Genomic DNA, 27,207 nt, shown 5'->3' with positions numbered 1-27,207 from the left:
TTGTGCACAACATTTTGGTGAGGCTGCACTTGTGGAGTGCAATTCGCAGTGTTTAATCACCCTGCTACTGAAAAGGTGTCATTAAGCAAGAAATGGTGCAGAGAAGATATGAGAAAGTTGTCAGTATTTAAAAGCTTGAGATTTAGTGAAAGATTGGGCTGGTTAGAACTTTATTCCTTGCAGTGCAGGAGGCTTACGGGTGATTTTGCAGAGGTGTATAAAATCATGAGGCGAATAGATAGGGTGAATGCACAAATCCGTTTCCCAGGATAGGGGAAATCAAGAACGAGAGGGTGTAGGCCTAAGGTGACAGAGGAAAGATTTAATAGGAACTTGTAATTGTCCCTAGTGTGTGTAGGATAATGTTAATGTGCGGGGATCGCTGGTCGGCGTGGACTCAGTGGGCCGAAGGGCCTGCTTCCGCTCTGTATCTCTAAAACTAAAATCTAAAGAGAAAACCGGCAAGAAACAACAAATACGTCATCAATTTGACGTTAATACAGTGCTTTCGCACCTCAAAAATTAAATAAATAAATAAATCATTACATAGAATCCCAAATTTCCTGGAATTTGATGGTATTTCCTGAAATTTAAGCCTTCCCCAACTGCTCGTGTGCGACTGCCGCCCCAACTGCGCGAGCTTGTGTCCCTACCGCGTCACCGGCACTATTTTCAATTGAGGCGCGGCTGACGGGCCTCCCCCAACTGTGCAGGATGGTCGTAAATATACTTTTTCCCCGCAAATCATCCCGCAGGCCGGATTGATTCCTTGCGGGCCAGATGCGGAAATTTCCCGAAATTATTTAATTACTCTAAAATTACCCGGACAACCAGAATTTCGGGTAATTTCCTTCAAAGTGGAAACACTGCGTTAATATATTATTATTGCATGTCTGTTCAATAGCAAAGACAAGCAAATCCACAAAAGATTCAAAATTGAAAATAAAATGTAATTCAGGACTAACTTGATAGGGCAATCAATATCTACGCTGGTAACGAGGGAATTGGGATATAAACATTTGCCAAAACCTGCTTGAAATCAGTATCTTCTGAATAATGATGACAATCAAAATATATCTTCAATATTGCAAGTATGCAGGAATTTGCCACAAATGCTAATAAAATGTATTTATGAATATATGGATGCATACTTACTAACATTAATTGGATCCATTTGTATTTGATCAGAGTTTACATCGCCCAAGGAATTATTTGCCTTAACCCATATAATAGATAGAACATAATAATTAATTAAGGGGTATAAAATTGTATAAGAGTTGTTCACACCAGCTGGCAATTTGTGTAGCTCATTGTTTCCATGTTTAATTCTGAAAAAGAAAGAACGTTTCAATACCTTTCTGTGCACAATTTAATTGAATCATTAAGCTAAGTGTCCAATAATACAATGTTAATGTGCAGTATTTTGTTAATATTAATCCAATTTATCTGCCAGAATATAACCAACATTATTACTATGCAAGACACCAGCAGCACCCTCAGTATAGTTCGCAAGCAAGAGGTATAAAAAGAGAGGCAACTAATCCATGAAAGTAGTTTGATCTGAGGATAGGATGGCAACAGACTTGCAACCGCAAGAAATGCAACACCTGTCCCTTCACCTCCCCCCTCGACTCCATTCAAGGACCCAAGCAGTCGTTCCAGGTGCAACAAAGGTTCACCTGTATCTCCTCCAACCTCATCTACTGCATCCGCTGCTCTAGATGTCAGCTGATTTACATCGGGGAGACTAACCGGAGGTTGGGCGATCGTTTCGCCGAACACCTCCGCTCAGTCCGCAATAACCTACCTGAACTCCCGGTGGCTCAGCACTTCAACTCCCCCTCCCATTCCCAATCCGACCTCTCTGTCCTGGGTCTCCTCCATTGCCAGAGTGAGCAACACCGGAAATTGGAGGAACAGCACCTCATATTCCGCCTGGGTTGCTTGCGTCCGGATGGCATGAACGTTGAATTCTCCCAGTTTTGCTAGCCCTTGCTGTCTCCTCCCCTTCCTTAACCCTCGAGCTGTCTCCTCCCATCCCCCCGCCCTCGGGCTCCTACTCCTCCCTTTTTCCTTCCTTCTCCCCCCATCAGTCTGAAGAAGGGTTTCGGCCCGAAACATCGCCTATTTCCTTCGCTCCATAGATGCTGCTGCACCCGCTGAGTTTCTCCAGCATTTTTGTGTACCATAGGGTGGTGAATGATGTCTACATGGATTTTACCAAGGCATTTGCTATTCCCCATGGTAGGCTGATCCAGAAGATTATGATGCATGGGATTAATAGTGACTTAGTCGTATGGATTCATAAATGGTTTACTGATAGAAGAGGGTTGTGGTGGAAGGACAATATTGAGGTCTGTGACCAGTGGAGATACACAAAAATCTTAAAGTCCTTGTCTCTTCCCTCCTTGTTCTCCCTCTGCGCCGAGGCGATCCAGGCTTTGGATGTTGTGACCCCGCCGGGTGATGGTAAGTAAGTCAGTCCCGCGGCTGAATCCAAGCGCCGCAAACGGGCCGGTTCAAACTCCGCGGCCCGGGGTGGTCGAAGCTACCGCCCTCCAGTCCAGCGGACGAAACTGTTGTTGCGGGGAGCTCCGGAAAACAGGTCACCAACCTGTGACCTGCGAGCTCCCACCAGGCCCGTGGCCGATCCTCCGAGGTCGGGCCGTCGCTGCCGCCGGAACACCACAGCTCCGAGGTCGGGTCGCCGCTGCCGCCGGAACGCCACAGCTCCGAGGTCGGGTCGCCGCAGCCGCTGGAACGCTGCCCCAGCTCCGAGGCCGCCAGCTCCGCTATTAGTCCTCGGCGCAGATGGAGACGGGGGATACAACAAGAGAAGTCGCATCCTCCCGAAGGAAGAGACCAAAAACACGTTTCTCCCCCCCCCCACCCACCCACACACATACACAACATAATAAAACCAAAAATTAACAAAAACAGGACAAAAAAAACAAACAAAAAAAAACAAACAAACGGACTGCAGGCGAGACGCAGCTGCTAAGGCAGCGCCGCCATCTTGAACGTCGCCATCATGCAATGTAAATTACTTGATTGTAATCAATGTATTGTCTTTCGGCTGACTGGTTAGCACGTGACAAATATTTTTGAAACTGAAGCATTATCAAACTGGAGCTTTGTAGATAGAGCTCGCTAAGCACAGGAATGAGTTGCAGAAGGCAAAACAACAACAACTAGGAAAGCACAACAATCTCAAAGTAATAAAGCCATAAAGAAACAAGACAAAATGTCATGGAGGTTACAATTTATAATGTTTGATATTATAATGTGGTCCGAAATGCTTTGAAATAAATACGACTTCACAGTTGCAATCTACTTTTGAAAGTTGACAGAGATTCATACTCACGACGAATGAAAATAATAATCGGTTGGCAAGTATGTCTCTTTTCCTGGATCCCAGGAGCAGGTCAAATTCCGATTATAATATGATATGCACGTCAGGTTTTTTGGTTTCTCCGGAGGCACTGCAAAAAGAAAAAAGTGCAATGTGTCATGATTTTCAACAAAAATGTTTAATACAAGATCTACTATATTTTGCTTCTGAAGATTTTATTTTTAATGCTATTTATGGTTATATGGTTATATTTAACAAATTAGTTCAGAATCTGTAAGACAACAAGTGAATGCTCATATGACTGTCTCCAATTTCTGGGGGTAGAATTTGTTTGTATTGAATTAGTCAATGAAACAATATCAAGCACAAACAAAAATGAAGAAGGCTTGAAATACTCAGGTTAGAAAACTTTCATAGATGCTGTCTAATTTACTGAGTATTTCTAGCACCTCTGACATTTTTCCAGCACCTGCAGTTTTTGTTTTGTTTTTTAATCAAGATAAAAATATGCAAAATGGCTATTATATTTATTTGTTTAAGAAGGAACTGCAGATGCTGGAAAATCGAAAGTACACAAAAAGGCTGGAGAAACTCAGCGGGTGCAGCAGCATCTATGGAGCGAAGGGAAAAAGGCAACGTTTCGGGCCGAAGAAGGGTTTCGGCCCGAAACGTTGCCTTTTTGCCTTTTTCCTTCGCCCCATAGATGCTGCTGCACCCGCTGAGTTTCTCCAGCTTTTTTGTGTATCTATTATATTTACCTACTTGTAATGTAATTTATAATGTTGTGATAAATTAAATTACCACCAACCCCCCAAGCCATAATGCAATTAAGTCAAATAGAGTCAGTCCTTCAGCCCTTCATGCAGAGCTACCAAGTTTTGTCGGAGCATTTCAGTATTCTAGTACCTGAAAATCAGCATTTTGCTGAAAAATGTTATTTTTTATGTGCAGTCATACCCATGTAAGAGTACAAGAATGCATAACTTTGCTACCAATTAACATGTCTTCTAAGCACCTTACTTGACAGTGCATTCATTGCCATCTCTTTGTATACATACTGCTGTTTGAATGGCTGCTTCCTGCTTTTAGCACCAGATGATGATGTAGACGCCATTTTGGAAGCCTTCCTCCCCCTCCCTCGCTCTCCCCCTCCTTCGTCTCTCTCCCTCCCTCCCCCTTCCTCTCACCATCCCTCTCCCTCCCTCCCGCCATCCCTCTTTTCCTCCCTCCTGCCATCCCTTTCTCCCTCTCTCTCTCTCTCGCTCCCCATCTCCTTCCTTTTTTTCTCCCTCTTATTCTCTCCCCCTCTCTCTTTCCCTCATTCTCCCTCTCTCCACCCCGCTATCTCCCCCTTGAGCCCACGCACCGTTCTGTAAACTCAAGGCCAATCCCAATGTAACTGCAATCCCACTGGTAACCTTTCACCACTAGGCTTATTCAGAATTCTACCACTGCCTGAAAAATAATCAAAGGCTCAACTTCCACTGAAAAAGAGAATTCCAAAGACTCATTGTTATATGAGAATTTTCCCGAACAGTCTGTGCCCCATAGCGCTATGTGTAAAGAGCATAGCGCTATATTTAAAGCCCACAGCCCTCCAGCCGGTAGCGCTATATTTAGAGCCCATAGCGCTGTAGCAGACAGCTCTGTTTAAATTCCCACGCATTAAACTGACAGTGCTCTGTTTAAACCTGGAGCAGGACAGGCAGATCAAAGCTTACAAAAATAATCATCCCGATCTTGAAATTTAAAATACTAATGGATTTAATCTGCTATAATTTTTAGAGGTACAGTATGCCATTTTTATATCCTTACATTTTTTTTAAAATAGCAAGATCATAACTCAATTTCACCGGGTTATTACTTTTCCATTGGCGAGTGGTATGTTAATGAAACAGGAAGTCACGGCAATTAAAAAAAAATCCGTATTTAACAACGCAAAATCGTACATCAGTATTCTTATCACATTTTCGTACAAAATCCGGAAAATCCGTACTACTTGGCAGCTCTGTACATGTTCATGCTGACCAAGATGCCTCATCTAAACTAGTCCCATTTGGTTCATCCTCCAATTGGTTCATATCTCTCCTAAACGTTTCCTATCCATGTCTCTTCCCAAATGTCTTTTACATGTTCTTATTGTACTTGCATCAACGACTTCCTCTGGCAGCTTGTCAGGGGAAAATATGCTCTTCTTCTTAAATCTATTGCCACTACTTCATGATTCAGAATTAGACTTCTTTGCCATTCGTCAGCCCACTTCCACAACTGATAAAGATCCTGCTGTAATTCTTGATAACCATGTTCATTGTCTACAATACTACTTACATGCCTTGCGTGTTCTCACCCAAATCGTTGATATAAACAACAAATAGTGATAGGCCCAACACCAGTCCCTGAGGCATACCAATAGACACAGGCCTCCAGTCCAAAAACAACCTTCCACTTTGGTGACTTCTTCCAAAAAACTCAATCCAATATATGAGATACGATCTCCAATGCACAAAATGCTGACTATCCTTAATCAACCCCGTCAGCATCTGCGAATTCTGACACTGCAATTCTCGTTCTCATCCAATAGGTGCTAGAATCATGTGTGTAGGACATCTGCACGAGCTGAATTTCCTTCATTTAATTCTGGGCCTTCCTATCTACCAAGTTGATTCTGGGCCTTCCTATCTACCAGGTTCTAACCAAGTTGTTCCAAAACCCAATCTATTATAGGTTCTTTTCTAACCTAGGAAGTTCAACGGTCTCCTACACCAAAACACCCGGGCAGATTTTTTTTTTCCTGTGCGAGATTATCATAATGTCTGCGACAAAGCCTCAAACCCAACAACCCCATGGGAAAACTTCCCAGAGATTTTGACTGGAAATGTTGCTGTTTGAGCTCCTGCCATTCTACATCAATGTCAGTAAGAGAAAGGGTCAGTCAGACTTAAGGAAATACCATGATGATGGGCTGCTGTACACATTCCAATCAGCATCAATGACTAAGGAAATTCACTGGAAAGGTATCCAAATGCATATGACCTTATTGAATAAAGCAGACAATTCCCCAAAAACATTTTAACCTTGAACTGTAGCAGCCAAATGCAATGCTTTGCTTTATATGATGGCTATTGAAATGCTGTTAAAATGCCAAGTCCTTACTTACATTATGACAGCACAAACTAGTGGAAAAAGCAAGAGATTTCATTTTGAACCTTCACCACTGTCACCCCTGTAAAACACTTACATCCAGTCTTAACTTGTATTCCAAAGACAGTTGATACTTGATCCTCATTATGTTGTACATTGCAGGTCAGAAGTCCAAGACCAACAGTGGAAATGGTCAGCGTTACATTGGACACTGTTTTATTGACTCTGATGACATTGTCTTTTGGTATTCGGTTTCCCTTCAATGTCCAGAATATCTGATCTGCATCCACTCCATTTTCTTTTACATAAGTATCAGTAAGGATGCACGATGCCTCTATTTGCGATCCATTTTGAATAACTGGCGACTCAGGAATAATATAGGCATATTCTGGAAAAGAATTACCTAGTTAAGTACAGAAATAAAACCATTACAATAAATCAAAATGAAGCGGGTAAAAGAGTTATAATTTGATAGTAAATGCAATGGAAATATCGATTCTTTACATAAAATGCATTGAAGGTGCGGAGGAGGAACCTGAAAAAGTATCCTACAGCAAAAGCTACCCCACTATTTAGGTATGTTACAAAACTTACCTTCTGCAGCGCTGCAGATGTCGCTGCTCGTGTGCGCGACTTTGGCGCCATTGAGAGGGGGGGGGGGGGGCGGGTCTAAAATGCCTTGTTTCTCCAGCCTGATGAAATCGATTTCTGTCAGGCTGTTTAGCTGCTGTTTAGCTAATAATCGCTTTGACTGCCGTTTTATTAAGTTTCTTTTAAACTGCACTGAATTTTTTACGAACAGGAGTAAATTAAAAATAATCTTCTAAATCCGTCAACGGGGACGGATTTCATGTATGGGACAGGTAAAGGAAAGCCGTTTATTTTATATATAAACTTGCTTCTAAGGATGCCTTGAATCAAAATTTGACGTTGCGAAAATGTCATTATGTAAATATACGAACCGGCAGTATTTTTCCTGCTGATATGAGGTTTAAATTTACTTCAACCGCAACGTTCCAAACCAGCGCGTTCCACAAAAACCCACTCGCAAGATGATTTAAATGTCCATTAATTTACGGGAATTAAACACTAAATTCCTTCCATTTGGCCTATAAATTCATGACCATGAGATTTAAAAATCATGTTATATTGTAAATTATTGTGTGAATGTTATTTGGACACTTAGGCTATTTAAAAATGTTAACTTTTTCTTAAGAAATGGATAGATGTTTAGATCTAGTAAATGAATTTTGTAATTAGCTACAATTGGGTAACTAACTAATTATATGCTGTAATTTCAGGTCATCCAAGTAAGATTGTTTCATATTTGTTTCAGAATGCTTCAATCTATAATAACTGAAATTTCATTCAGTTCTCTTAATTTTTAAGAAAGTTATGGGCTTTTGACTGTCCTTGATCACAGCTTTTGAGTTAAGTCAATGGAAAAGCAATAGGGAACTAGATGCTAATTTCAGAGTATGAAAATGTCCATAACTTTTTTTAATACTGAAGATATGAATGTGAATTAGGTGTCGAATTAAACTTATTTTTATGCTTTATCTGATGGGATAAATTGCAAAGTTGATTTTTAAAATGTCAACATTTTGTAACATTGCTACACTATTTTCAATAACAAATATTTTCTCATAACTGCTTGGATTGCAAATGGAATGCAAATCAATCTTCTTATCACAGAGAACACAAGCCCCCTAATAAAGTGAATCATCTAAATTTCCTATTTGGTTTCAATTGACCATCATCTTCCTTGACAGATTGAGCTCAGGGTAACAGGGTAGACAAAATGCAAATTGTTGAAATCAAAAATTCTTGTCTCTACTTGGTTCACTGTGGTTCATGCCTTGATGGCAATTCTGCAAGACAATTTTGGTAATGCTCAATTTAAAAACAATATATCACAACAAAGGTGACTGTGACTCCTTAAGATTTTGAAGGACAAGAGAATGCAAATTACTGAAATAAAAATACAAAGTGCTGGAAGTACTCATCAATTTAGGCAGCAGCAAAACGAGTTGATCGTTCCGATTTTTAATCATTCAATGAGCATTTCTCCATAGCATCAAATATTTTTTTTCAACCTAAGATGAATGGCTAATGGAGTTCACTACAGTTCAGTGCAAGGTGTTGAATTTGCTAATACAAACCAGACCTCTGGGGAGCATTGTAGAACAAAGGAATCTTTGAGTACAAGCACATCTACATACAATGCCATTTTTTGAGATCGATGTACTGTGGAAAATGGGGTAGTGAAGGTGGTTTTTGGCATTTTGGCCTTCATCAGTCAGGGAACTGAGTACAATTTGAAAAGTCAAGTTACAGTTGTACAAGCCACCATTGAGGCCGCTCTTGGAGCAGCATGTTCTTTTGGAAAGATGCCATAAAACTGAAAGAGCAGAAAAGATTTACTGGAATGCTGCCAGAATTCGAGGGCCTGAACCATAAGGCAAAGCTGGGACTTTATTCCTTGGAGCACAGGAGGGTGAGAGACTATATTATACAGGTGTAAAAAATCACGAGGTGAATAGACAGAGTGGATGCATGAATCTTTTCCCCAGGATAAGGGAATGAAGAATTACAAGGTTTGCAGCAAGAAGACGACAAGGTAAATGCACAAGTAAATGCAGGATCTTCTCCATGTTGCATACCATCCTGGCAAGGAAATATATATCGTCAGATCTTCATTGGCAGTGTGCTTAAATTCTGGAACTCCTTATGCAGCCATCTGCTAGAGTGCCTCCCTAAAGAATATGAAATTCCAGTTGGCAACTTGCCTCCATCCTCTTTCGAGCAATTAGGGGTGGACAATAAACGCTGGTTTTGCCAGTAACATTCAGATCCCAAAGAGAGGAATAGATTGTCTTATTATTTTAAATACCAATCCTCAACATCATATGGCCCATTCTCAGTACAGTACCCACAAACTGAAGTACTGTGTGATGGCATGTAGGCTTGCTAGTCATTTTCCACTCAGTGATAACCTAATGTTAATTATTTATAGTTACTAAGTAAAGGTCAGGCAGTGTTAAGGAGCTGGATGGTGGAGGCAGATACAGAATTACTGCCACAATGAAAATAGAAGCTCTATATTAAATGGACACCAGATTTCTATTGCAGAATAGGAAAGGAAGATAGTCAATGACATCCTGATAAGCAAGCATTTCATGGGAAGGGAAGATATGAAGGAAAATGCATTACTGGACATCTGTCTGCAACAAATTCATTTTTGTCATGCATTATTTCTGGGAATTCTATGACAATACATTGCAGATTTGAAGCAAAATCAATAAAGTACATGTTGTTGCCACTGCGCTGGCACAGTAAAATATGAATAAAAAATAACGGGCAAAGAGAGAACATCTGATCAATGGGTTTGAAGTTTCATTGGTTATTCACTTCCAATAACTGTTGATTATATGGAGATGATGATAAAACAACTACAGAACGAAAAGATTAGCTGTGGCAAGTATTTTCCTAATAAGAGCATCAATCAATTTGGATCTCATGTGGACACAATGGCCGACCAACACTAGTAAATCCCATTATCTTTATTTTGGTTATGCAATGGCCCCACATTTCACTAAAATTTATGGTTACTCAAACAGGCAGTTATATAAACACATTAGATTACAGCACAACTGGTGAGACTCTGATCCAGGTAACATAAACACTTTGACTTCTTTAACTATGTTCTGCAACGAGGGGTAGCTTCAGTTATTAGTCACACTTGCCAATGCAAATCCTTTATTAGTTCAAGGATGGGGAAAAAAACCAAACAGGCTCCCAATTTCCAAATTGTTCAATACCAGGGTTTCTGAAATTCACAATTTTATGACGGTCTCCTTTTCCGCAGTTATTTATTATCAAATTTAATGGCTGCACCAAATAAAAGATAAAATGTTAGTTGCAAAACAACAGCTAATTCTTTTACACTTACCAGTTGTCAAACATAAAGTGATTTGCATGGATACATGCGTCACCACAAGCCACCAAGCCCTCTGGAGGAACATGATTCAGTCACTAAAATATAAAAACATAGCAAAGATTTAGAATTTTTTCCTCTTTATCACCTCAAAGACCTTTGTATACTTGATTGCTGGATAAATATTGGCTAGTTAAGGTAGAGAACTGTTGCCTATCCTCAAAGAAAAAGTATCACAGACCTTGAGAGTGCAGCCGCCAGATCACATCCAAATCGATGCATTTCCAATTTGATAGCAGTCCATTAAAGCAAAGAGTTGGTGCTAAAGTCTCTGGAGTTCACAAGTGCAACAACTGCTTTCAACAAGCCACTGATGTACTGCTAAAAGGAAGTTTCATGTCCCTTCAAAGAAGTGGAAGCAAAGTACTGGTATTTCTGGGGCGACCAATCTTGTATTCTTTATATAATGAATGGAATTAAATTACAAAATCATATCCCATATGCTAAATGTGATTTGACAACGTAGAACAGTACTGCGTGAGAATAGCCTCTTTGACCACATGTCTATGCCTAACATGATGCCAAGACCAACTCTTATCTGCCTGCACAATGTCTGAAGAAGTCTTCACCCAAAACATCACCCATTCCTTTCTCAAGAGATGCTGCCTGTCCCACCAAGTTACTCCAGCTTTTTATGTCCATCCATATCCCTCCATTCTTTGCATATCCATGTTGCTAAGAAAGGTTTCTTAAATGACAGTACTGTGTCTGCCATGGTGCAGTTATGCAGGGGAATATGCCCCCTGCTGTAAATCATAATCACTGCCCATAGGGCATATTGTCACTTCCTTATAATACACAATGCTGAAGAGATTAAAAATGAGAGCAATCAAAGCTTTATTTTTTGTTACCAGATGTCTTTTATATACATACTATCACAATATTTTAATAAATTCTAACAAAATCTCCACTTACTTTAGCGACTTCTCTTGAATATACAACGCGCAGAGTTCTTAAGTGCACTCAGAGTTTCGGCTGGAGTTAAACTGACTAAAGCCACACAATTTCACAACAGGAACTCTATGTCATGCTAAGACCTCCCTCTCGTTTGACAACTGCTTTATATATTTATGGTTATGGAGAAAGAATCTCAGCTCCTAGCAGATATCTTAATATTATGTCAGCAGATAAAATCCGATTCATTTAACGTGGTATCTTCCACGTTTAATTTTCCACCTTTTTCATCCACCCACAAAGAAACTTTGCCAAAGAAGCAGGGAACTGCAGATCACAAAATGCTGGAGTAACTCAGCAGGTCAGGCAAGTAGGACTGCAACGAGGTCCAAGTTTAAATCCTAATTGCAATAAGATTTTGAGTCTTAAGATGGGTCTCGACCCCAAACATCATCTGTCCATTCTCTCCACAGATGCTGCCTAACCCACTGAGCTCCTCCAGCACTGTGTTTTGCTCAAGATTCCATCACCAGCAGTTTTTAATTTTCATAATCTAGGACAAAATTCTATGCAGTTCACAAAATAACTGTATTGTTGGTTGAGGCATGGTGTTAAGGTTCTGTATGCGTTAACAGGTAAACATAAAATATATTTTGACACTTCTTCTGATCATACTCAAAACACAACTCAAAGTAACATAACTGAGAAAGGTCATTTTAATTTTCATGTCAATCATCTGGAAGAAAACAGTTCAAAAAATATTCTTAAAACTAGGGTCAGATTCTATCTTAATTGTTTGCCCGAAATGCTTATTTGTTGATTGGTATTTTCAATTAGCAACTCTATAGCTACATGACATTTACAAAATTGACTTATTTAAAAGACAGATGGGAGGAAAACCTTCTAGGTATAGATAACTGTTCGAGCAACGTTAGGCATTCGTTAATTCAATTTAAAATACTGCACACTCTATTATTCAAAGTTTAAACTGAATAAGATCTTCCCAAATGTATCTATTTGCAATGTCTTCTTCAGGAAGCAACTATAACCCATTCCTTTGTCTCCGTTGGCGGCGCGACCGACGTCGCAGCGGCCTCTGCAGTCCGTCTGTTTTTATTTTAATTTTATTGTCCTGTTGAGGGTATAGTTTGTGGTGGGTTTTTGACTGTGTATGTGTGGTGGGTGGGGGAAACTTTTAGATCTCTTCCCTGTACGGGGACCCGACCTTTCCCTGTCGGGTCTCCGTTGCAGTTGGGGCCTAGCACCGTGGAGGGGCCTCCAACTGGAACGACAGCTCAAGTCACGGAGCCTGCGGACCTGCGGACCTACCATCGTGGAGCTGGCCAGCTTCAGAGCGTGGAGAGCTGCGGTGGCGCGCTGCTGCGACCCGACTCCGGTGGATGGTGACACCGGGAGCTCGCGGGTCCCCAGTGGGAGACTGCTTTGCGGGGCACCGGCAACGGCGACTTCTCCCGCTCGAAATGCGGGGTTGAGAGTGACCTGGAGCGGGGCCTTACATCGCCCGGCGCGGCTTTAAATGGCCGCGGACTTGCTAGCGCCCGCCGGGGGCTCCAACATCAAGACCTGGAGCAGGGCCTTACATCGCCCGGCGCGGCCTTAAGTCGCCGTGGGACTTGCTAGCGCCCGCCGGGGGCTTTGACTTTGACATCGGGAGAGGAATGGAGAGCAGGGGAGAGACAAGACTTTGCCTTCCATCACAGTGAGGAGGAGATTCACTGTGATGGATGTTTGTGTAAATTGTGTTGGTGTGTGTCTTGGTTCTTTTCTTGTATGACTGCAGGAACCAAATTTCGTTTGAACTTCATGTGAGGTTCAAATGACAAATAAACGGTATTATTGTATTATTATTGTATTATTATTGTCCCTTGTATAAAGTTACATAATTTCTGAAGAGGAATTTTTGAAATTTTTTCAAAAACACTGAAAATAAAATTGGATCCCGACATGAAACTGATCACTCTAGGTACTTCAGAAGCCTGCTCTGAGCTATCACTATTTCAAAGATGTTTCCTTAATTATGGCCTGATAACGCCTAAAAAACTAATACTTACATTTTGGAAACGTACATCAGTTCCTATTCTTAAGATTTGGATTATAAACATGTCCGAGACGCTACATCTTGAAAATATTAGACTTGGCTTGGCAGAAAAACCAGACCATTTTTCGAAGACATGGACACCATTCATTGATTTATTACAAGGATAGTATGGTGCAACACAACTTTGGATTTAAATCTAATTACGGGTTGGGCGAGGTGGGTGGGGAGGGATGTGAGGCAGGTATATCACCACTTTTTTCTCTCTTTTTCATTTTGTCCTTTTATTTTTTTTCTATTCCTCTCTTCTTTCTTTCATTTATTCACTCTTTGGCTACACTACTTTGGTAGTCTAGGGGTTCTATCTTTGCACATCTCACTTTTTCTCTTTCTTGCTTTTTCTCCTTCCAACTAAAGCCAAAAAGTTAAAATTGAAGCTGTACAATAACTGTGTAATTTTATATGCCGTTGGTTCTATTTTTGTACATTTGCTTCTAATAAATAAAGATATGTTTTAAATTTTTTTTAAAAATTGACTTCTCTGCCACTCCAAGTCCCAGAATGAACCAGAAACCCAAGATTGGCCTGGCTTTTAGATTTACTGGAAGCCCAATGTTCTGCAGCATTTCCTCAAGTTACACCAAAAAATGTCAGCTGATGCAAAGCAATGAATAGGAGGGAACTATCACTCCAAATCAAAGACTGGAATTGTTGCTTCCAACGTTATATTGAGGTATAGCCTTCTTCATAGCTATTTCAGTGTTGGCACAAACCATTCAACTGACCAGACCAAAAATCATTTGAAAACAACACAAGTGGGGTGTGGGGTTGAATCATGTGTGCCACATCAGGAAGTGCATATTTTAATAATAGAACACCTCAAAAGACGACCCCTATATTATGGCCCGAAACGTTGCCTATTTCCTTCGCTCCATAGATGCTGCTGCACCCGCTGAGTTTCTCCAGCTTTTTTGTGTACCCCTATATTATAGTTGGTGAGGCTAGTGACCGACCGATGAGCCGGTCAAGCTAATAAAACATCTTTACAAAGACACTAAAATTAAAAATGAATGTAAAGATAATCAGGCTAAGCATTTAGAAAACAGATACTTATATGGCAAGACCCTCGTTGGATGAATATTGAATTCTCTAAATTCAAGTAATCCGTGCATTCTCTCCCCCTCCCCACCCAAGTCACACCAGCTTTTGTTTTCACTTTGCTACAGCTAACAATGACCTATCCCTTTATCATTGTTACTTTTTTGCATATCTTTTCTTCATTTGTTCTATATATCACTACATCATTGTCTATATCTCTCGTTTCCCTTTCCCGTGACTTTCAGTCTGAAGCAAAGATCCTATAGCGGAGCAAGATAGACCACTCCTGCTAAATGCAATGGGCTGACGTGTAGTACGCAACGGAACATAACGTGTGCCTTTTTTCATCTATTTCCGTAACCGGACCCGACTCGACTCGCAGTGTAATCAATGTTGCGGGGGAACAGTTTGTGTTAATAAATTAAAATTCTGGAAATGAGGAGAAGATTTTTACCAAATAACTTTTATTTTTACAAGGATGTTTCCGTAAACGGCTTCCGTCTCCACACTATTATCCTATGGGATCTTTGGTGCGGAGACGGAAGCCGGTTACGGAAATGGGGCCTTAAATTACCCATGAATCTGCCCATGACCGTACTACGTGTTTTTCGTCGAGTGGACTATCTTGCTCGCTATAGGATCCTTGGTCTGAAGAAGGCTCGACCCGAAAAGTCACCCATTCCTTCTCTCCAGAGATGCTGCCTGTCCCACTGAGTTATTTTGTGTCTATCTTCTACTTATATGGCAAGGTGGTTTCAGCGAGCTGCACACTGCAAGCCCGAATACTGGGAACCGATGAGAAGGGTGAATGGAGTCAGGGATGACAGTGGACAGAGGAGAGGATTGGTGAGTGCGCTGTGGGCTCAAACCCCGGGCACGGAGGCGGCTGTGGGAGGTGGCGGGACGGAGCATCCCCAGGTCAAGGTGTCAGCAAAATGGGTTGCTAGAGGTCCTGAAGCAGCCAGGAGATTGCGGGACCAATGGAAGTCCCACAGAGCGGATCAGCCGTAGCCTACAGCAACACGGAGAGGCAGAGCAGCGCAGGAAGATACCGACATGATCACCAGGCCAGATCAACCCCTACAAAAATCAAACCAATGCCACCACCAGGACAACAGGCCTTTAAGGAAAAGAGAACTATATGAACTCTGGAACTCGAAGGGTTGGCATCAGAAACATTAAAACCGAGATGAGAAGAACTTTTTTCACACAGAGAGTGGTGAATCTCTGGAACTCCCTGCCACAGAGGGTAGTCGAGGCCAGTTCATTGGCTATATTTAAGAGGGAGTTAGATGTGGCCCTTGTGGCTAAGGGGGTCAGAGGGTATGGAGAGAAGGCAGGTACGGGATACTGAGTTGGATGATCAGCCATGATCATATTGAATGGCGGTGCAGGCTCGAAGGGCCGAATGGCCTACTCCTGCACCTAATTTCTATGTTTCTATGTTTCTATGGTGACTCTTTGCATACTGACTCAGTGAAATCTCCTATTTATACATTACAATCGTTGCACTTTTTTACTTATCTATGATGGTGCCTATCTAGAGTACAATTTTCAAATGGATAGAGGATTCAGAAATCGGAGGTGCAAAGAGACTTGGGAATGCTGATGCAGGATTCTCAATGGGTTAATTTACAGGTTGAATGAGTAGTGTGGAAAGCAAATGCAATGTCAGCATTCATTTCAAGAGGACTAAAGTATAAAAGCAGGGATGTAATGCTGAGGCTTTGTAAGGCACTGTTCAGACCGCGTTTTGAGTATTACGAATAGTTTTGGGCCCCATATCTGAGGAGCAGGGGAAGGAGGGTGTGTGGAATTACCAATATGCTAGCATTGGAAGAGGTTTAGAGGAGGCATACAAGAATAATCCCGGGTGTGATTGGGCTACCATATGATGAGTGTTTGACAGTTCTGGGCCTACATTCACTGGAGTTTAAAAGGATGAGGGGCTATATGTCATTGAAACTTGCTGAATAATTAAAGGTCTAGATTGAATGTGGTGAAGATGTTTCCACTAGTGGGAAGTCTTGGACCAGAGATCACAGCCTCAGAATAAAGGGACATCCCTTTAGAAAGACGAGTAGGAACTTATTTAGCCAGAGAGTGATGAATTTGTGGAATTCGTTGCCACAGACTGCTATGGAGGCCAAGTCTTCGGGCATTTTTAAAGGTGAGATTGATGGGTTTGTCATTAGTAAATGTGTCAAAAGTTACGGGGAAAAGGCAGGAGGTTGAGAGGGAAAGATAGATTAGCCATGATTGTATAGAGCAGACTCGATGGACTGAATTGCTTAATTCTGCTCCTATGTCTTATGAACATATGAACTAGAAAGAAAAGGATTTTGCATGAACTAATTATACAGATGAAGAGAAATGACATGAGATTTAAAAGCAAGGACGAGGAATGTTATAATTGAGAGAGTAGGGGCCAGTGTGTAAGCCAGTAATGGATGAATTGAATGAAAATTCATGGTGCAAAATAGGATATGGGCTTTCATTAGAGTACAGAAAATGAGAGAGAATGTAACAGGCAATCTAGAGGCAATACATAGTACATGAGGCAGGCTATAACATGGAAGTGAATCCAAATACTTCATAATCAAGAGTCAAGAGTGCTTTTTTGTCATGTCTTGAAAGAACTGTGAAATTCTTACCTGCAGCAACAACTTTACACATTTCTAAACACTGTGCTCAATAGATAATGTAATAACAAAAAATGTTCAATAAATATAAAATGCAATCTAGTTCAAAAAACAAAAACAGAGCTCAAAGTCCTTGTGCAACACAGGCAGTTCATAGTTTAGTTGGGGTTTGTGGTATTCAATAGCCTGATGGTTGTTGGGAAGAAGCTGTTCCTGAACATTACAGTTTCAGACTCCTACATCTTCTTCCTGATGGCAGGTATGAAATGAGAGCATTGCTACGGTTGTGTGGGCTCTTGATGACACTGGATGCCTTTTTAAGATAGTGCCATCCCTTTGATGGTGGGAAAGTCAGAACACGTGATGGACTGGGCAGTGTTCAGTTTGTAACAGGGCTCTCGCTTAACTTTTTTTCCCTGTTGCCAGCCGGGCAACCTTGGCAGCTTTTTAAGTTGCCAAATGAAAGTTTAGGTGGTCATTTAAGATGGCTTGCATGACGCGTGCTCGGACGAAGTGCGTAGTTACCAGTCGGAATTATGCTCAATGAAGCATTCACATATTATTTCTGCTTCAAATAAAGTCACAAACTAACATATTCACCAATCAAGACATGATATATACCACAATGACATGCAGCAAAATTATAATACGGTATCTCAACTCTTTTTACACATTGCAATTGGTGCAATCTTTATTATTTCTTTCCATTTCCAAACTAAAATGTGGTTGGATTATTCAGCGTATGATCAACCTGTGTCAATAAATCCTGGACCTTGATAACATATATGCTTAACCATGCACACTACAGATTGATGCAAGCATGTTTTCTGTGAAGGACTGAAAATTCTCAGGAAATAGGCAACGTTTCGGGCCGAAACCCTTCTTCAGTCTGAAGAAGGGGGGGGGGGGGGGGGGGGGGGGGGGGGGAGTAGATGAGGAGGGGAGGGGATAAGGGGAGTGGAGGGGGGCGTACGAGAGAGAGAGGAAGGGACAGAGGAGGTGGGAAGGAAGGGCAGCTCTCCTCGGACAACACCTGTCAGGCACAACACCCCCCCCCCACATACGTCCGCCTCTGACCGACACCTCCCTCCTCCAAGGGTTTGTTTTGGAAGCGCCGTTGGCGGAGTTGCAGCAGCGGCCGTTATCAGGCTGGGTGGGGTGCGGGAGGAGGAGATGGAGCCGCCGCTGCTGCTGTTCCTTTTCTCCAGAGATGCTGCCGGACCCGCGGAGTTACTCCAGTTTTTTGTGTCTATCTTTGGTATAAACCAAGTTGCCAAGCCGGGCAAAATGACTCGCTGTTTAGGTTGCCCGGCGGCACTTTGAGTGGTCAATGGCACCCGGGCAACCGTTAATTTCGAGCCCTGTGTAATCTCCTTTATTCCATTCAAGTTGTCAAACTAGGGCGTGATGCAAACGGTCAATGTGACCTCTACCATACACCTGTAGATGCTCGAGGGTATTTGTCAACAAACTGAATTTCCTCAATCTTCTAAGAAATTAGAGGCATTGACAGGCTTACTTTATGATTGTATAAATGTTCTGGGTCCAGGCAGATCTTCAGAGATATGCACTTCCAGGAACTTGAAGTTGTTGACTTTCTTCACCACCGTCCCTTGTTGAAGGCAGGCTTGTGGACTCTTCTAAAGTCCACAATTAGCTCCTTAGATTTACTAACGTTAAGAGCAAGGTTGTTGTTCTGGCACCTATCAGAAGATTCATCTCCCTCCTATACTCAGACTTATCATTATCCATAATTAATTCAAAAACAGTGATGTCTTTGGCAAATTTATACATGGACTACAGTCATGGATACAATGTTCGACTCAATCTCTGATCTGCCAGTTGAAGGAAGTTTTACAAACTCGCATACTGCTGTTGATGCTCCGAAGGTGTGTTCTCTGCCAAGGAATCAGAGGAGGTTGTTTATCATCCAAGATCATTGCCCAATTCTTTGCAATCAATGTATTTTAAAGAAAAATTACACCATCTAAAGCCAGAAATGAATTTATTGGATGATTTGCTGTAATTTGTTAATACCTGATTTTTTTGTACATTTTTCACTTCATCAAATGTTTGTTTAGCTAACAAACACACCACTCAGAACTACTCTGACTGAAACATCTGCCCCAATTGTCTTAAAATGAACAAACATTCCAGTATTTTATAGTACACTCAAGGTAAAGAAAATAATTTTTTGCCAACATCCCGTAATTATGGGGAACATGAAGTGACAGAAAGAAAATCCAAAAGTCATCTTGCACATAAAATTTCCAATAAAGACTAGACTAAGTGGGACCCGTTGGTCCCAGCATCACACAGGAGGGCTGGTCATCCAATGCAATATTCCACCTCTCCACCAATTCTAATATTGGTGGCCAGTTGGGGGGGGGGGGGGGGGGCTTTTCTGGAGCGCTAGTATGGGTGTTATGGGCTGAAGGGACTGGTTTCCAGAGGGCTAGTATGCAAATTGGGTGCCAAGTGGATTCTTGGGCTGGCGTCTCAGTCAATCAAGCCTGTTGTGCTGGCAACTCACTCACGGCTGGTGGGCTGGTAGTTGACTCACGGCTAATCCTTGAAATTCTATTTCAAGCAGGGTATAAGGCCACCAAATTCAAGTGCAGTTTCTTACCACTTCTAGCGGGGTGCAAGGCCACCAAATTCAAGTGCAGTTTCATACCATTTGAAGTAGGGTGCAAAGCCACTAAAGACAGCAAGTCGTGACCTCTCCCTCCTCCATCTTGCAGAGACCGAGCCACACCCACATTACCGGGTTTTATAACCCCTCCCCCCCCACCGGAAAAGGTGTGGCTTTCATGGAGTGATTGACAGGAGAGAGATTCTCAACATTAAAAAAAAAACTAATAACACTTTTATTTTTCATTGATGGGAAGAATTCTCTGCACCTGCTCAGCGGAGGGGGACTGAGTAAGATGGCCAAAAATCAACTTCAAGCCATTGCATCCATGCCACCATTTGCTGTAAGTAGTGACTTTCAACTTCAAGCCACACCCAAGCCATCATTTGCAGGAAGTAGTGCCTTTCAACTTCAAAGCTCCCAAGCCGCCATTTGCAGTAAGTAGTGCATTTCAACTTCATGCCACCATTTGCAGTAAGTAATGCATTTCAACTTCATGCCACCATTTGCAGTAAGTAGTGCCTTTCAACTTCAAGCCAATGCACCCAAGCCACAATTTGCAGTAAGTAGTGCCTTTCAACTTCAAGACAAAGCACCCAAGCCACCATTTGCAGTAAGTAGTGTCTTTCAACTTCAAGCCAATGCACCCACGCCCCCATTTGCAGTAAGTAGTGCCTTTCAACCTCATGCCACCATTTGCAGTAAGTAGTGCCTTTCAACTTCATGCCACCATTTGCAGTAAGTGGTGTCTTTCAACTTCAAGCCACACCCAAGCCATCATTTGCAGTAAGTGGTGTCTTTCAACTTCATGCCACACCCAAGCCATTATTTGCAGTAAGTAGTGCCTTTCAACTTCAAGCCACACCCAAGCCACTATTTGCAGTAAGTAGTGCCTTTCAACTTCAAGCCAAAGCAACCAAGCCACCATTTTGCGCTAGTATGAACCATTTTAGAACCAATAGACATTTCTTTTGCAAGCGTTAGAACCAATAGACATTTTTGCAAGCTTTAGAACCAATAGAGACATTTTTTGCAAGCTTTAGAACCAATAGACATTTTATTGCAAGTTTTAGAACCAATAGACATTTTTTTGCAAGCTTTAAAACCAATGGACAACTTCAAGCCACACCCAAGCCACCATTTGCAGTAAGTAGTGTCTTTCAACTTCATGCCACCATTTGCAGTAAGTAGTGCCTTTCAACTTCAAGCCACATTTTGCAGTAAGTAGTGCCTTTCAACTTCAGGCCAATGCACCCACGCGCCCCATTTGCAGTAAGTAGTGCCTTTCAACTTCAAGCCACACCCAAGCCATCATTTGCAGTAAGTAGTGCCTTCCAACATCATGCCACCATTTGCAGTAAGTAGTGCCTTTCAACCTCATGCCACCATTTGCAGTAAGTAGTGCTTTTCAACTTCATGCCACCATTTGCAGTAAGTGGTGTCTTTCAACTTCAAGCCACACCCAAGCCATCATTTGCAGTAAGTGGTGTCTTTCAACTTCATGCCACACCCAAGCCATCATTTGCAGTAAGTAGTGCCTTTCAACTTCAAAGCTCCCAAGCCACCATTTGCAGTAAGTGGTCTTTTAACTTCAAGGCACACCCAAGCCATCATTTGCAGTAAGTGGTGTCTTTCAACTTCAAGCCACACCCAAGCCACCATTTGCAGTAAGTGGTGCCTTTCAACTTCAAGCCAAAGCAACCAAGCCACCATTTTGCGCTGGTATGAACCATTTTAGAACCAATAGACATTTTTTGCAAGCTTTAGAACCAATAGTCATTTTTTGCAAGCTTTAGAACCAATAGACACTTTTTGCAAGCTTTAGAACCAATAGACATTTTTTTTGTAAGCTTTAGAACCAATAGACATTTTTTTGGCAAGCTTTAACACCAATAGAGATTTGTTTGCAAGCTTAGAACCAATAGACATATTTTTGCAAGCTTTAGAACCAATAGACATATTTTTGCAAGCTTAGAACCAATAGAGACATTTTTTGCAAGCTTTAGAACCAATAGAGACATTTTTTGCAAGCTTTAGAACCAATAGACACTTTTTGCAAGCTTTAGAAGCAATAGAGACACCTTTTGCAAGCTTTAGAACCAATAGAGACACTTTTTGCAAGCTTTAGAACCAATAGACATTTTATTGCAAGTTTTAGAACCAATAGACATTTTTTTGCAAGCTTTAAAACCAATGGACAACTTCAAGCCACACCCAAGCCATCATTTGCAGTAAGTAGTGCCTTTCAACATCATGCCACCATTTGCAGTAAGTGGTGTCTTTCAACTTCAAGCCACACCCAAGCCACCATTTGCAGTAAGTAGTGCCTTTCAACATCAAGCCAAAGCAACCAAGCCACCATTTGCAGTAAGTAGTGCCTTTCAACTTCAAGCCAAAGCAACCAAGCCACCATTTGCAGTAAGTAGTGCCTTTCAACCTCATGCCACCATTTGCAGTAAGTAGTGCCTTTCAACTTCATGCCACCATTTGCAGTAAGTGGTGTCTTTCAACTTCAAGCCACACCCAAGCCATCATTTGCAGTAAGTGGTGCCTTTCAACTTCATGCCACCATTTGCAGTAAGTGGTGTCTTTCAACTTCAAAGCTCCCAAGCCACCATTTGCAGTAAGTGGTCTTTCAATTTCAAGCCACACCCAAGCCATCATTTGCAGTAAGTGGTGACTTTCAACTTCAAGCCACACCCAAGCCACCATTTGCAGTAAGTGGTGTCTTTCAACTTCAAGCCACACCCAAGCCATCATTTGCAGTAAGTGGTGTCTTTCAACTTCATGCCACACCCAAGCCATCATTTGCAGTAAGTAGTGCCTTTCAACTTCAAAGCTCCCAAGCCACCATTTGCAGTAAGTGGTCTTTCAATTTCAAGCCACACCCAAGCCATCATTTGCAGTAAGTGGTGACTTTCAACTTCAAGCCACACCCAAGCCACCATTTGCAGTAAGTGGTGTCTTTCAACTTCAAGCCACACCCAAGCCATCATTTGCAGTAAGTAGTGCCTTTCAACTTCAAGCCACACCCAAGCCACTATTTGCAGTAAGTAGTGCCTTTCAACTTCAAGCCACACCCAAGCCACTATTTGCAGTAAGTAGTGCCTTTCAACTTCAAGCCAAAGCAACCAAGCCACCATTTTGCGCTAGTATGAACCATTTTAGAACCAATAGACATTTCTATTGCAAGCGTTAGAACCAATAGACATTTTTTGCAAGCTTTAGAACCAATAGACATTTTTTGCAAGCTTTAGAACCAATAGACATTTTTTGCAAGCTTTAGAACCAATAGACATTTTTTTTGCAAGCTTTAGAACCAATAGACATTTTTTTGGATGCTTTAGAACCAATAGAGACACTTTTCGCAAGCTTTAGAACCAATAGACATTTTTTTGCAAGCTTTAGAACCAATAGACATTTTTTTGCAAGCTTTAGAACCAATAGACATTTTTTTGCAAGCTTTAGAACCAATAGAGACACGTTTTGCAAGCTTTAGAACCAATAGAGACACTTCTTTGCAAGCTTTCAAACCAATAGACATTTTTTTTGCAAGCTTTAGAACCAATAGACATTTGTTTGCAAGCTCTAGAACCAATAGACTTTTTTTGCAAGCTTTAGAACCAATAGACATATTCTGCAAGCATTTTAGAACCACTAAGGGCACTTACATTTGAGTCGACATGTGTTCAGTGTTATTCACAGCTCAGAGAAACGTGACCCTCTGCCTTCCTCCATCTTGAAGAATGGGTGATGCACACCACTTCCTGGTTTTATAGTCCCTCCCCCCTGCCGCCAGCGGGGGCAGCAGAGAGAATGGGGAATTTTGTAAAAACATTAATATCTCTGTCATTTTTAATCGACGGGAAAAATCCTCGGCGCACATGTGGTGGACGGGGGCTATGAGCGAGGTGGCCAAAAATGACGGCCGTAGGTGGCGGCGTTCTCTCGGAAATCGCAGCACAGATGGCCAAAACCGGTCAAGAACAGACTTTTAGTAATATAGATGTTCTCAATATAATGTTACCAAATAAAATATTTTTATAAATACATATCATAGTTAATGGCTGGAAGTAAAATACATCTATTGAAATTTACTTCAAAATATTTTCCATCCAATGAACCAGTATGTAGCTTTTTAGAAAGACATGGTCTATATCTGGTTAAATACTGCAGTAAAACACAGAATATTCATTCTCAGTGTATATTATATTCATCATTCTACATGCTGTATTTGAGGTTATCTTTCCATTCTATCCGATTTCATTAATTTATGGTAAAAGGCTCTCTCTACCGATAGATTAGTTTCCAACACAGAAAAAGTTATTTAACTTTTTGAAGGAAAGTCAAAATTGAACATTGCACAGGCTTGAAGCAATTGTAATTTTCTTGGAAATGTTTAATGCAAAATGTGGTTTTAAACAAAAATCTATTTCACAACCATTACTGTCATGTTTCAGCCATTTTCTTGTATATATTTCACACCTTGGTTGAAAGCCTGTGCTTTTGAATTTGGGAGGTGTTAAAATTGTTACATATTTTTGCAAACAGTTGGACGGGTTGACCTTTCACATATGAGAAAAGCTGATTAATAAAACAGTACTGCACAAGAACACTTCGGCACACACTGTCCGTGCAGAGCAGGATGTCATGACCATCTCTTATCTATCTGCTTCTCGGCCTTTTGGCTAAGATCAAGTGTAGTATCTGTTCTTATCAGTGGTAAAAGAGTGTTAAAAGAGAGCGTCTGTTCTTATTAGAACAGGAAAAGGGGCTATCTGTTCTTGTTAGAACAGTCCTGGCGGTCTATTAAGGACAGCTGCAGATTGCGGTGTAAAATCGTAGCAATGGCAGCTGCAATGGGAGTGAGAGGACAGGGTATCCGCAATACCCTCAGGATTAGTGTGAAGGACCTCAGCGAGGGGATGCCCTTCTGTCGAGATACGTTTGTAAAGAAGGTCTTGCTGGAGACCTGCAAGTTTGAGCCCAGGGATATCTACTGCCTCCAGGACTTCCCGGGTAACGGATACTTCGATGTTACCTTTGTGCTTCCGACAGGATGGCAAAAGCTGATGAAGGATTTCCAGGAGAAGGGGAATGAAGCTCCGCTGTCGTTGCTGAAGGTGCAGCCACTCTTCACCCTCCCAAACCAAAAAGAAAGGATGATCACGGTGCATATGTTTAACCCACATGTGCCCGTAGTGGATGTCCTCACCTTCCTTGCTCGCTACGTCGACGGAGCAGGGAACTGCGTGGACGTGAAGGACCTGCATGGAATTTGGACGAGCAAGCGGCAGGTCAAGGTGAAGCTGAGAGTGGACAAGGAAGGAGCATTCCTCCACCCTCCCTCGGTGTTCGCAATTGGAAGAAACCGAGGCTATTTAAGTTACGTGGGGCAGCCCAGACTATGCTGAAGATGTAACAAGCCTGGGCATGTGGTGGCCCAATGCACTGCAGTGGTCTGCAAAAACTGCAAAACGGAGGGCCACGAGACAAAAGACTGTCAGGCCAGCAAAAACTGCAGCCTGTGTGGGGGGGGAGGCCACCTTTACAGGGCCTGCCCAAAAAGAGCCTGTTCATACGCACAGGCAACAAGAGGGGCGGCTTTCAGCACCCCCCGGGTAGGTGAGACACCCACTACCACTGCCAAGTCCCCAGCAGAAAGGGGAAACAGGGATGAGGACAGCCCAACCACCTCAACCACCTCGAGCCCCCAAGTGCCAGGAGAACTCCAGCACCAAGCCCAGGAGGGAGAGTCGATGGAGGAGGGGGGAGAGCAGATTTGGACGACGGTGAAGTATCGAAAACACCAGAAAGGTCAGCACACGGAGCAGAGGGCAGAAGGGGTTGGCAAGCCCAAAAAAACCCCCCAAAAAACGGTCTCTCTCCCTGACAGAAGGCAGCAACCTCTCCTCGTCGGAGGATGAGGCGAATGGGAAACCACACAGGAAGAAAACCGGGGAGAAAAGGAGAAGGTCCAGGCCGATTGTCCACCAGCACCAGGAGACCGAGAGCAGAGCAGCGGTCGAGGGGCCCCAGCCCCAGGACATCGGGAGCAGAGCAGTGGTCGAGGGGCTCCAGCCCCAGCAGTGGTCGAGGGGCTCCAGCCCCAGGATATCGGGAGCAGAGCAGCGGTCGAGGGGCTCCAGCCCCAGGGCATCGAGAGCAGTGCAGTGGCAGTTGGGCCCCAGCTCCGGGCAACCGGGAGCATTGTAGCGGCTGATGGGCCCCAGCTCCGGGCAACCGGGAGCAGTGCAGCGGCCAATGGGCCCCAGCTCCGAGTTTCCGGGAGCAGTAAGCCTGTCACCGTGCCCCAGCCACGAGAGACGGGGGAAGCGGCGCACCCAGAAGGGGGTAAAACGAGCAGCTCCCCACCCAACGACACGTTGGGTGACGACACGGGAAACCCAACCCGTTGAGGAGGCCGGGTACCTGAGCCCAGGAAAGGTGAGGCAATTCACCGAAGCGGTGGGCATGAGGGAACAGGAAAATGGCCAGTGACTCTAAAGGACAATGGAGCTCAAACTGGCATCCTTAAACGTGCGCAGTGTGAAGAGCACTGCGCGATGTGTAAATGCCTTACAGTACTTGGCCAAGGTCAAGGCAGATGTGACTTTTCTCCAGGAGTGCGGGTTGCCACACCTCCGCTGCTATCGGAGGTGGTCGCGATGATGGCCCCACGGACTGTCGGTGTGGTCGGGGGGCAATGACTGTCGTGCTTCCGGCCTGGGGATCTTGCTGCGGGGAGGGAACTTCGCCATCACTGAGGTCAGGGAGGTGGTTGCGGGGCGTCTCCTCGTGGTGGACGTTATGTACCGTGGTTCTCCGCTCCGGCTGATTAATGTGTATGCCCCACCAGTGCGGAGCGAGCGACTGGCCGTTCTCCAGCAGCTCCCAGTGCTGTTGGCCACGTCCCGGCAGCTCGTTCTATCCGGTGACTTCAACTGCATCATTGATGCGGCTGGACGATCCGGCAGTGCCGACAACAGACTGGACAGCACGTCCAAGTTCCTGATGGAAACGGTAAAAGACGCAAAGCTGCACGACGCCTTCAGCGACCCTGCAGGCGTGTCCCAGCCGCGGTTCACCTGGTCGAGATCGGACGGTTCAGCCCGATCCCGGATAGACTTCGTCTTCACGACGAAGGTCGTCACGGTGAGACACACTGACCTCACGCCGGTGTTCTTCTCTGACCACTGCCTCCTTCAGGCTTCTGTCACCTACAGGAGGACCGGAAGGCAGGCAGAGGGACGTGGAAGTTAAACGTGAAGCTGTTGACCCCAGAGAACGTTGAGGAGCTAAAGAGGGACTACGCACGTTGGAGAACGGTGAGGCCCCTCTTTGACTCCCCGACACTCTGGTGGGAAGCAACCAAGGAGAACATTAAGAGGC

At 43.1% G+C, this 27,207-nt stretch overlaps 1 protein-coding gene, 1 long non-coding RNA gene and 1 pseudogene across 8 annotated transcripts in view; 2 read left to right on the top strand and 1 right to left on the bottom strand.

Annotated features, from left to right (window-relative positions):
• il6st (interleukin 6 cytokine family signal transducer) overlaps positions 1 to 27,207 on the bottom strand; it is a 74,765-nt gene that overhangs the window by 38,166 nt on the left and 9,392 nt on the right. For 3 of the 7 annotated variants that reach the window (XM_033030356.1, XM_033030366.1, XM_033030385.1), the window contains exons 2-5: positions 10,446 to 10,528; positions 6,591 to 6,881; positions 3,365 to 3,482; positions 1,156 to 1,328 (exon numbers count right to left, since the gene is read on the bottom strand). In XM_033030356.1, coding sequence (XP_032886247.1) covers positions 1,156 to 1,328; positions 3,365 to 3,482; positions 6,591 to 6,881; positions 10,446 to 10,518 — 655 coding nt within the window. In that variant the 5' untranslated portion in view covers positions 10,519 to 10,528. Of the gene's footprint in view, positions 1 to 1,155; positions 1,329 to 3,364; positions 3,483 to 6,590; positions 6,897 to 10,445; positions 10,529 to 11,405; positions 11,426 to 11,732; positions 11,738 to 27,207 lie in introns of those variants that run through there. The other 4 variants (XM_033030328.1, XM_033030347.1, XM_033030337.1 and 1 more) reach the window with 3 other exon arrangements.
• The window catches only part of LOC116979010, a 20,287-nt gene continuing 3,515 nt past the window's right edge, over positions 10,436 to 27,207 (top strand). Inside the window, exon 1 of the long non-coding RNA XR_004413615.1 lies at positions 10,436 to 10,524. This is a non-coding gene — a long non-coding RNA (uncharacterized LOC116979010). The remainder of the gene's footprint in view (positions 10,525 to 27,207) is intronic.
• LOC116983365 lies at positions 24,484 to 24,598 on the top strand (annotated as a pseudogene).

This window comes from Amblyraja radiata, chromosome 1, assembly GCF_010909765.2.
Source record: "Amblyraja radiata isolate CabotCenter1 chromosome 1, sAmbRad1.1.pri, whole genome shotgun sequence".
Classification (NCBI taxonomy): Eukaryota; Metazoa; Chordata; class Chondrichthyes; order Rajiformes; family Rajidae; genus Amblyraja; species Amblyraja radiata.
Note: the sequence above shows the minus strand (reverse complement) of the source record. Positions and strands in the feature narration are given on the sequence as shown.